Source organism: Maylandia zebra, linkage group LG15, assembly GCF_041146795.1.
Source record: "Maylandia zebra isolate NMK-2024a linkage group LG15, Mzebra_GT3a, whole genome shotgun sequence".
In the NCBI taxonomy this organism is placed as follows: domain Eukaryota; kingdom Metazoa; phylum Chordata; class Actinopteri; order Cichliformes; family Cichlidae; genus Maylandia; species Maylandia zebra.
The window spans coordinates 22,632,962-22,643,853 of record NC_135181.1 but is presented as its reverse complement, the minus strand read 5'-3'; the positions used below and the strand labels follow the sequence as shown (position 1 = coordinate 22,643,853).

The window sequence follows — 10,892 nt, the reverse complement described above, 5'->3', positions numbered from 1 at the left end:
GAGAGAGAGAGCAAGGGGAGAACACAGACATAACGGGCTGGGGAAAACATGGAATAAAACACAAGGAGAGACGAGGGCTCACAGATACACACAGGAGGTAACCAAATAAGGAACATCTTAACTAAATAACCTAGGAACCAAGGCATAAATAGGGAACAAAATACAAAACACACAAAAACTTAGAATACTGGGCCAACATGGCCGAGGACCATGACACTAATGACGACCAGACACAGGTCAAAAAACCACAGAGTGTCTTTTAGATATTTTAAAGCTGCAGAAGATGAATGATTCTTTATGTTTAAACATTTCAGTATCCAATCATGCTTTTTAGGGGAAAAGTTTACTACAAGTGGGACATGCAAAGTATAAATTATCACCTTCTATTCCAGTTTACAAGAGATTTATTTTCAGTAGAGCAATGCAATCCACAGAATGAAATGTTCACACTCCCCAATGAAAGCCTTGACATGAGATAGGATACACAAAGCTGCCACATAAACACTGCAGACAGTCCAAATGAGTTGTTTCAGATATCACAGATATGTTTTTATTCATGCTTCCTCTAACTTCCTCAGAGGTCACTTGTCCTTGTATAGATGGAGATAAGCTTTTGGGCAGTGCTTTGAGTCTTTAAGTTATTCCTTTAAATATGTTATGTAATAGGATTATCATTTGGTTGCCTTAAGTTTAGTTTATGTTTTACTTAAGTCATCTGTGTTAGTCTGTCATGTTTCTTGTCTTCTTGTTCATATTGTCAAGCTTGTGTTGCCATGTCTGGATTCCACTCTGTTTCTTGTTTTACTGTGAAAGTCCCTGTCCTATGTGCAGTGTTCCTTGTCTCGTTAGGTCTGATTTGTCCCAGCTGTGTTCCCACCTGTTCCACATCCCCTCATTATCTCTGTGTGTACTGAAGTCCTCTGTCCTACTTTGTTCAGTGTCAGGTTGTCTTTTGTCCTTTGCACCACCATGTTCCATCTATCATGTGTCACGTATCCACGTCATGTTTTGGGTTTTTTATGTTTATCTTTAATTTCCCCAGTTTAGGTTATTGTTTAGCATCACCTCTGCCTTTTGTTTTGCAATGTCTTACCAGCCTTAATAAACGTCTCGCTTTCTGTTAAGTTTGAGTTTTGTTTTAGAGTGTCTGCGCTTGGGTTCACCTCCTTTATTCACACAGTCAGCTTTGCAGCCTGACTGTGACAGGCAGGTCTCAAAGTTGTGGCTGAATGGCATATTTAAATGTACTTTAAAGTCAAATAGAGAAGCTAACAGGATAGGGCAAAAATCCAATCCAAATTTACATTTGTAGTCATGAAAGCACAAACCGGTCACAGGATGCTGGGAAGGGTTGTCAAAGAGTTCAAAGGAGAGAAATGAACGAAGATAGGGTGTACTTATGGAACTGGGACAGGTAGAAGTGGTTGTTCTTAAAATAACATGAGAGTTAAAGATTGGAAACAAGACACCAAAAGTGACTGAAGTGAGAGATGCAAAATAGACTTTCTGCTTAGAATTTTTATTTATTTTAAAGATTGCATTATGTTCAAATCCATTAAAGATAACAGTGTGTGTGATTACATCATCATCAATCAAAACTCATTTGAGCGCAGACCAGATTCGACCACATACAAATGACTTTGTATCCAGGCTCAGGCTCATAAAACTAAGCTCAAAACTCTAAACTAACTTTCTGCAGCTGAAAAAGAAAGAAATGAAAAATGGCTTTGAAATCTATTACCCAAGATTACCCAAGTGCCTATTACCCAAGTGCCAACAGGAGTGTTTTGGAAATAATAGTGAGAGCATGTTTTTCAAATTCAGAAATGATCAGCAAATGCAGATGTAAAAGAAAAATATTTGTATGTGTATTTCTTTTTACAACAACCATGCTGTACAGGAGGCTTCTGCAGAAAGAGAAAACAACATGTCAAACGTGTTTCTATTTTTGTGGTCCAGAAAACCACCAAAAGCTACCCCTGCCTGCTGAAAACTGATGAAAAACAATGTACACCTCCAAAAAACACAGTACAAGGAGAAAGAGCTTTTTACCGCTGATGCAGGCAGGTATTTTAGAAAAGTCACTGTGGTTCTAAAAAGATCATATCAAGATTTCAAATTGTTGTCCAAACTGTGACTAAGGCAAAAACAACGATTCCCTTTTTAAAAGCTTCTGCTCCTCGTGCAAATATAAAGCTTGTTGATGTGCTGATCAGTGAGATCTGATAGAAGCTGGAGGGTTGGTCAAACTACTTCAGTAGACTGGACTTTTTCATTGTTTACCATCTTTACACACCTGTAAAATACAAAATCATAAACCCGTGCTTCTTCAGAGCTTCATGTCTGGTTTATCAACCCTTCTTGCTTATGTGCAAACATTCTCACCAGCTCTTGTCCAGATATTGATGACCACAACAGCTGCTATAAGTGCTGCTAAACCCAGAGGCACTATGATGAGCCTGTACCAGCATGAGCCTGGAGACAGAGCATGAAAAGCATGAAAATAATATTTTAAATGTCATTTTCTGATTGTTTTTGTTTTTTAATGTAGATGAATACAGAGGAAAAAAACCATGTCATCTGAAATTAAAACATTTCATTCTAAAATATAGAAATATTGAAAAAAAAAAGCTGAATATTGTTGGTTACCTTGTAATTTTGTTGAATCATCCATGATTTCCAGCTCTTTTGTTGTGTTTCCAGTTGTAGTTTCTGATTTTATTGTTGTTGCAGTATTTGATTTCTCACCTGAATAAAATTCAGTGGACCTTTCATTAGGAAACTAAGTTCAGTCAATTAAAGCTTCAGATCAATAAAATGAGCGGATATTTTAGGTAATTAGTCAGATTAATGCAAAGTTATTTTGAAAGGTTCTTCAGAATCTCTCCTGGTTTCTTACCTGATGACTGAGCGCTGAAGGTAAAAAGCTGCTCTTTTTTTCCTTCTGTTGTTACGCTACAGTTAAAGTCATAAGTTGATATATGAGTGATGCATCATTCAGAAAAGTCACAGCAGCAGAGCAGGAAGACTCCGATGTTTTTAAATTTGAGTAATCTCTATCCAGAGCTTCACTGATATGGATCCACTTCACTTTGTGTTTGCACCGTCCATATGTCCACACAGAGCAGTTTAAAGTCACCTCAACAGCTTTCTTGTGTTCAGTCACTGGTGAAGATGAAATTCAAGAGAAATACCAAATAAATATAAGTTTCCTTTTTTCAAAATGTAACTTGTCAGCATGTTGTTCTAACAGGATGGTTTGAGCTCAAAAATATAGTGTTGCAAATACTCACTACTAACAACAGACAGATAAACCACAGCATCTGGACCTTGCTGTCTCCCTGGATTGCCTCTAAACTGTCTGCAGGTGTAACGACCAACATCCTCAGCTGTGACCTTCTTTATAACCAGTGAACATTCTGCTGTAACACTCAGTCTGTCTGATTTGGCTTTTTCTTTGATTTGTCCAAGATTAACCAGCTCTACTGTTGGTGTGACTCTTGAATCAGTGAAGAGCCAGACAGTAGTGTCACAGTTGTGATGATTGTTGATGAGATTTACACAAGGCAAAGTGACTTTATCTCCATCTCTGACAGTGAAGGAGAGCAAAAGAGCTCCACTATTTACTCCTGAGAACATGACAGAATCAAAAATGTTAACACTACATTTTTCAAGAGTGCATCAAACTCAGTTTTCATTGTTCACAGAAACACCACAGCTTTGTGTGCTAAATAAAAATGATATTACTAAAATTAAAAAGAAGAATAGTTTTCAAATCCTAAGACGATGTACAGTGTAAAAATCATCCTTACCTCCAAACTGAAGCATGAGTACAAAGAACAGAAACATTTCTATCCATCTAAATGTAACCATCATGTCTCTCAGTCTCTCCTTTCTTCTCAGGCTTTGTAAAGCATAAGCGTGTCTTCTTCCTGTAGTTTTCGATCTATGACTTCCTCATTATGACTTTCAGCTTTCTTTCTCACATTTCTGCCATTATTCTTACACAACCAGACTGTCACAGCTTCCATGTTCCTCATTTATTAACAGCCAGTTGTTGTTAAAGTGACTCCTAAAATTAATCTCTTAGATAGTTAAGTAAGGTTTGGTTGTCCTGTCCACTTTACTTTATTTACTTCTGCAATATGAGAAACTGAATCATAATGCTCAGAGTTTACGCACACCGCCAAACCAAAAGGGCTCGTATCAGACGCCACAGATACAATTGCAATGAGAAGCAGCACACACTTTGAAAACCATGTTTTTTCTTTTCCTTGTGTGGTGCAATAACAGTTTTCCTGCTGCGTCGAGCAGAGGGAGTAGCAGGAAATGCACCTTGAGTGGGTGAAACCCCTCTCTCCCATTTGTCCAATCGAAAAGTTTACAGAGACGAACAAATCATAAATCCCAAAGAGATGATTTTCACAAAGCACAGGGATTTAGAGGAGTGTTAATCACAGGATGTATAGCCCAATGTAAAAATGAAGTTTGTTGTTTTCCATTGTGATTCTATATTGTTGAATACGGAATAATTAACTAATTCAGCTTTGAAACACACACTCAAACAGTTCTGAGATATAGATGTTTAAATGACTGCAAGCAGAAACAGCTGATGTAACATGTGACTTTTATTATGTCTGAGGATGTTAGATCATTTCTTCCACTGCTTCACATTTTGTTATAAAGAATATACAGCACCCCCTTCTGGATAAAGGGATTGCTACAGTAATAAATTCTGAACTTTGTCAAACTGGAGACAATTTATGGATAAAACATAGTGCAACATTCTGTGTTAGAAATGTAAATGAGCAGTATAATATCCTTTTTGTTAAACATGGAGAACTTAAGCCTATTAGAAACATTTTTACACAATCTGATACAAATAACAGGTTAAAAAGGGCCTGAGCGCAACCATAACCAGTGTAACGTAAGAAAGCTTGTATGAGCTGTAGCTGTTTCGTCAACACGTGTCTCTCACTGGTTTGTTAACGGCAGCATAGAGGCTGCTGGGATCACTGGAGGGTGCAGCAGAAGTGATGTGACTTTTCATGGTGATGTAGGTCACTGTGTCATCATCTTCATCATCATCATCTTGACCTACAACCTGAAAGTTAATACACAAAACACAAAATAATTAAGACCATAATAATGTAGGGTAAGGCAGATATGATAATAGTATTATAATCTTAATATTTATTCTTAACACTCAGATATCAACATTTACCTTGCTCTTTCATGGGAATTTTTATTGTTATTAACTGACATCACCTGAATAACCAACAGGACAGCTTACCTGAGCTTTACTGGTGGTGTTGTTAGTGTAGCTGATGGAGGAATAGGGAACAGCGTATTCAGATTCAGCCTGCACAGATACGACAACATAGAGACTGCTCAGTAATGCTTAGATTCAACATATGGGAGAACAAATACAAGTGGTGAGTAGGGATGGGTACCGGTGTCCGGTGCCATAAACGGTAGTAACCAGACCGAAAAGCAGCGCACATTTCGGTGCTTTATTTCGGTGCTTTTTTTTCCTGAGCTGTGATACACTTCTAGCCAATCATTTTACGTTTCCGAGGATAGTAGGCGGGCCCAGGTACGTACATTCTTTTAGAGCAGAGCTACAGATTAAAAATGTCCAAGGCGAAGCGGTCAAAAGTCTGGCTGTACTTCACAGCAAAATATGCAAACTCAGCAGCAACAAGTGCTTTAAGCTGATACTGTGATACTGTCAAAGGAAGTAACACATCAAATCCGATGAAATACCTGGCGACGCATAGCGTTTTTTTTTTAAAAGGCCAGAAATGCGCTGTATTTGATAGCTTGCTGCGAGACCTCACACCGTGCACATATACTGCGGGTGTGGTGCCTGTTATCAGACCCGGAGTTAGCAACATCCCCAAAAAACACGAAGAGTAGAGTCCTGGCCCCTAGCCCTGCCAGTGTAGCAGAAATGATGAGGATGATGATGGCAGCAGCAGCAGCCGTTCGTCTCTGCGTGAGTAGCTTAATGTTGTTCGTGTGTAATTTATGTTGAGTAGGCTAACCACGTTATTAAATTAATGCATGTAAGGTGAACTAGCAAACACCATCGTAGCTACATGCGGCTGTCTTCTTGTTTGATGGCAGATACTCCCTTCACTCTGGCCAAAAAGGCTAAAATGACCAAAGAAAAAGAGGGAAACAGCTAAACATGAGAGGTTTTTGGATAAAGTTTGTGTTTTTTCCATTGTTTAAGCACTGCTTCCAGCCAAGAGTGATACCATATATGCCCCATAGCTGCAGAAAAGGCTAACATTGTTATCTTTTTACAAAAAACCAGCTGAACATGAGAGGTTTTTGGACCAATTTTGTGTTCTCCATTCTTTAAGCACCGGTTTGAGCACCGGCACCGTTTCAAAAGTACTGATTTGGCACCGGTATCGGATAAAACCTAAACGATACCCATCCCTAGTGGTGAGTAAGTATTTGAGCTCACAGAGTCCTGAATGGTTCCTGGAGCAGACAGAGTCACTGCAGGGTTTAAACTGAGTTCCTGAAACAAATAAAACAGACAAAGAAGCCTCATAAACACAGCAGACTATAATCACATCAGTGAGAAAGACTGATTACTCGTATGTAGCATGAAAGTGTTATAACTCACAGCATTTTCATTCATCTGTGATTTGTGTCCTGAAAAAGAGAAAAATCAATTCAAGCTTTTAGAATGAAAGTCCATCCTGGTTTCTGCAGTCTCCCTGGTGATGAAAGCTCAGTCTTGTGAAAGCTCTCACCTTTAACTCTCTTCCATATGATGCCTATGAAAGCACTCATTATGAGTACTGTTAACCCCAGCGCTACAACAATAAACTTCCACACACCTGAAGAAAAAGAAAAACATTAAACACATTATGTCTGCAGGTTCTTGTCTTTTTAAAATCCTGATGTATAAAAATCAAATGTGTTTTAGGTTGTATAAAATTACTCGGTTAAGATCATTGTATTTGCTTAAAATGACCAACAAAGAAATATTGTTCTGGTTATAATGTTATTTCACTGACAGAAATGTTTTTTAAAAAATAAGCTTTTTTATAAACTGAAACAGAAAATGAACAGCAGCCTCATTAAGCTGACTTCCCCTTTTCCTTCTTTCCATTAATACATCTCCACAGGATGTTTTCTTTTACAGCTTATTTTTGGGAACTTGCTGAAGTGAAGTAAGTGTATCGTGTATAAGAATCCAACGCTGACTGTTGGTAGGAGCGGGCTTCTGAAGTCTGTTAAATTGTGCTTCTTTTGCAGTGCTTTTCTACTTTACCTGACTTCAAAGCGCTTTATACAACTCGCCTTATTCACCCAATCATACAAGCACTTTTTCTATGATCATATCCCCAAAAAAGTTCTTTGTTTGTTTATAACAAGATGAAGTTATTGTAAGGACTGAAATGTTTACGTATCCCTTCTCTGACCAGAAGATTGACTGAAGATAAACTCCTGCACGTTTCCACCATGTGCTACTTGGCACTTCAACATCTCAGAGTTCTTGGATGTGTAAATGTGATCAGATGTTGCAAAGGTCACACTGCAGGCAGACTGTGACATCCTCAGGTCTTTGTTACCATAGAGCCACTTCACAGTGTATTTACATTCTTTATATGTGGACACAGAGCACTTCAATGTCACTGTGTCATCATCCTTATATTCAGTTACTGTTAAAAAAGAGAGAACAAGAATAACATTTACAGTAATCATCACTGTAATTATAGTTATTGTAATGTTTCAGTTTGATGTTCTAATAATCTGAAAACATTATGATGGAAATACTCACTGTTAACAACAGACAGCTCAGCTACAGAGTCTGAACCTTCTTTTTGTCCTGATTTGTTGAACCTTCTGCAGGTGTACTGACCAACATCCTCAGCTGTGAGCTTCTTTATAACCAGAGAACATTTTGCTGTAACACTCAGTCTGTCTGATTTATTTTTGACCCCTTGGTGAATCTTCCCGTTTTCAAACAGTGTTACTACGGCTCTATTTGACTGACTTAAGAGCCAGGTAGTTCTGTCACATTTATCTTGATCATCTGTCACATTTTCACATGACAAAGTGACCTCACCTTCATCCCTGATAATAAACTCAGAGTAGTCAGCTGCTGCTGCTGTGAAGAAAAGAATAAAATCAATAATGTCAACAAACTAAGCTTTTGTAATCTCATTTATAAACGTTTAAATATTCTTACCTGACAATTGAAGCATTAGTATCACTGATGAAAACATTTGAATCCACCTGAATTCAGCCATTCTCTGTCTTTCTCCTTCCTGTTTCTCACATTAAAAATTAATCTCTGAAATAGTCCTTCTTGTAGAGATGCTGTGTCCACTTCCTGTGATTTATGCTAATATTATGCTGATATAGAGGGCCAGGTGAAGAGGACAACTATCTGCTGTTGATGTCCAAGCTGTAACAGATAAGATGTTTTCTTTCTAGCTCTAACACGTGTTGGTTCCTCATTGCATTTCTGAAATAGTTTTTCCTCTGAGAAGAAAAAGGGAAGTCTTTTGGTAGGAATGTGAGTACATCAGCAGCAGAATTTTTAGCACTTAATGATGACCAAAAAGAGAAACACAGATCGTTTCCACACTCAGTGTCCTTTAGATATTTTAAAGCTGCAGGAGACCATCTGCATTCACTTTGGACTGTAATATATAAAAAGATCATTTGTGTGGATTCTCAGGACTGTTTGATGAAATGTAACTTAAAAGGTATATAGACAAGCTAATGGGACAAACCTTTCACTGGAACAGCTGGTACAACATGTGACTTTTATTATATTACTTTCACTGCAGATTAAACATCTTCACTGCTACACCAGTCTGTTAAAATGTGGGCTATATGCTTTCAAATCATGGCTGGATAAACGTTCTCAAACACTCTTTAATGTTTTTGTTAATTGATATGCTTTTAAAAATATAAAAATATTATTTAATCAAGACAGTTACCATAACAGAGCAGGTAAACTAACTCTAGCCTCCAAACACGCTAAACGTCACTAATGTCTCACATATGAAAACTCGCTCTCTCTCTTTCTTTCGCTCGCCCGCTGTCCGTTGCGGGTGTCACCCCTAAAAACTTCCCCTTCTCCCTAAACAACCAAATGTCACATGTTGCCTTATCATTTTTTTTTTGATTGGCTGACATGGTAAACTGGTATATAGCTTGAACTCCGCACTTTCGACCCAAGTTGAAATGGAGACTCTGACGTGCTGCATCTTGTAGCTGTGTCCTCTTAAACTGGTCATGTGATTTTGACGCGTCCCGCGACCTCAGAGGGTTAAATTAGTTAAAATGAATTCACAGATGCAGAATTTGTTCTACAATTCATCATTTAAGTAGAATCCTTTATTTCAATGTGTGTGGCTCTTGTGGTCCTCCATACTTTACACCCATAATGGTAACAGGCAGTGGCGAGAACATAACTGCTAGCGACCATTTCAAATATCGTTAAAAAGAGTAAGTTACTTTGACCATTTTTAACGTAAGTTAAATACAAAAAAGTCCCACTAAAACTCAAATTAAATGATGCCACAGTAAATAGCCCACAAAATGAAGATTTCCGTTGAACAGTAGTGCCTTTTATCCGTATGTTAAAAACCGGATAATTCTTTTAGGAAAAAACAACAACAAAACAACGTTAAATAAAGCTTACATTTCAAGCACTTACAGATTAATTCCTAAAGGCAAATTTAATATCGAAACAGCTGGTATTTCAGTGCTCTAATGGAAACTTGTTCATGTCACATAACATTGACATCCACTTCTTAACCCTCTTTATAAAAAGTACACACAATCTTTAAACCCTTGTTTAATATAATCACTCACCACTGTAGACGGTAGATTTTTCACTACATACAAGCTTAACTGAGAAGCTGAAGCGCAGTCGATGATCTTTTAGGGAGCGGGGTCAGATTGATGTACTGTTAACGTGGGGATGTGTCGTGAGGAGGTGCCGTTCACACGTCTGGAGTTTTTCTTTCTTTATCCTGAGTCAAGATTGTTCTACTTTAAGAGAGATGAGTGGATAACTGAATGGGAGACAGAAAGCCCGTCATCAGTTGCCTTTAAGGCTAGCTTCACATATAGCAACAGCAAATGGATGCTCTAATTCCCCTGCACAATGTTGCTGAAGTCAATAAAAATGGCAACAAGGCAAATTAATCACTGTGGAAAAAAAGAAAGACAAATTTATACCATTATTGGAACAAACTATGGAAAATAAAAACATTTAATGGCAGATTATTATTGCTTTTACTTACACTTATTATTTAATCTACTCATCTGTTTACTGAGATTATATTTTGGCCTTTATAATGGTTTGGATGTCAATACCAAACATTTAGAATCAGAAAAATAAAATGAAATCTTACAAGTTTTTTCTGCTAATTTTTATTTCCCAATGTATTATTTTTTGCCAGATAAACCTTGTTCCTTTCCTCCTTCTTTTATTAGGTACACTTCCTTTTTCTTCATGCTTGCTTCTTTCTTGACACACATGCAACACAGCCGAGCCTGAACTGTTATGCTCGTACGAAACAGACAGGCAGCGCTTATGGTGACAATTCTAGAGTCTATTAGGGTCCTTCAACCAACAAAATCCCATGTGAAGTGTGTGAAATGGTAGCTGACATCGCTACTGTTTTCAAAATACAAATATAAAATGTGACAAAAATGTAATTCATGAATGGATAAGTTGTCCTAATGTAGTTATCTTAAGCAAACATTGCTTATTTGCTTGAGGCAATGAATTTGCATATATATATATATATATATATATATATATATATATATATATATATATATATATATATATATATATATATATATATATATATATATATATATACCAATTTTTATTT

At 37.3% G+C, this 10,892-nt stretch overlaps 2 protein-coding genes across 2 annotated transcripts; both read right to left on the bottom strand.

Moving 5' to 3' along the window:
• Positions 1 to 1,512: 1,512 nt before the first annotated feature.
• On the bottom strand, positions 1,513 to 3,900 carry LOC143412787 (uncharacterized). Its single transcript, XM_076874568.1, has 4 exons — positions 3,813 to 3,900; positions 3,294 to 3,629; positions 2,650 to 2,748; positions 1,513 to 2,475 (listed from the first exon to the last, which is right to left on the bottom strand). Exons 1-4 carry the CDS (start codon positions 3,874 to 3,876, stop codon positions 2,366 to 2,368), a joined length of 609 nt encoding a protein of 202 aa, XP_076730683.1. The 5' UTR covers positions 3,877 to 3,900; the 3' UTR covers positions 1,513 to 2,365.
• A 710-nt stretch (positions 3,901 to 4,610) lies between these two features.
• LOC112436063 (uncharacterized) lies at positions 4,611 to 8,681 on the bottom strand. The gene is made up of 8 exons (XM_024805272.2): positions 8,219 to 8,681; positions 7,808 to 8,137; positions 7,449 to 7,688; positions 6,774 to 6,860; positions 6,644 to 6,672; positions 6,479 to 6,535; positions 5,294 to 5,362; positions 4,611 to 5,104 (listed from the first exon to the last, which is right to left on the bottom strand). Exons 1-8 carry the CDS (start codon positions 8,277 to 8,279, stop codon positions 4,961 to 4,963), a joined length of 1,017 nt encoding a protein of 338 aa, XP_024661040.2. The 5' UTR covers positions 8,280 to 8,681; the 3' UTR covers positions 4,611 to 4,960.
• Positions 8,682 to 10,892: the final 2,211 nt, after the last annotated feature.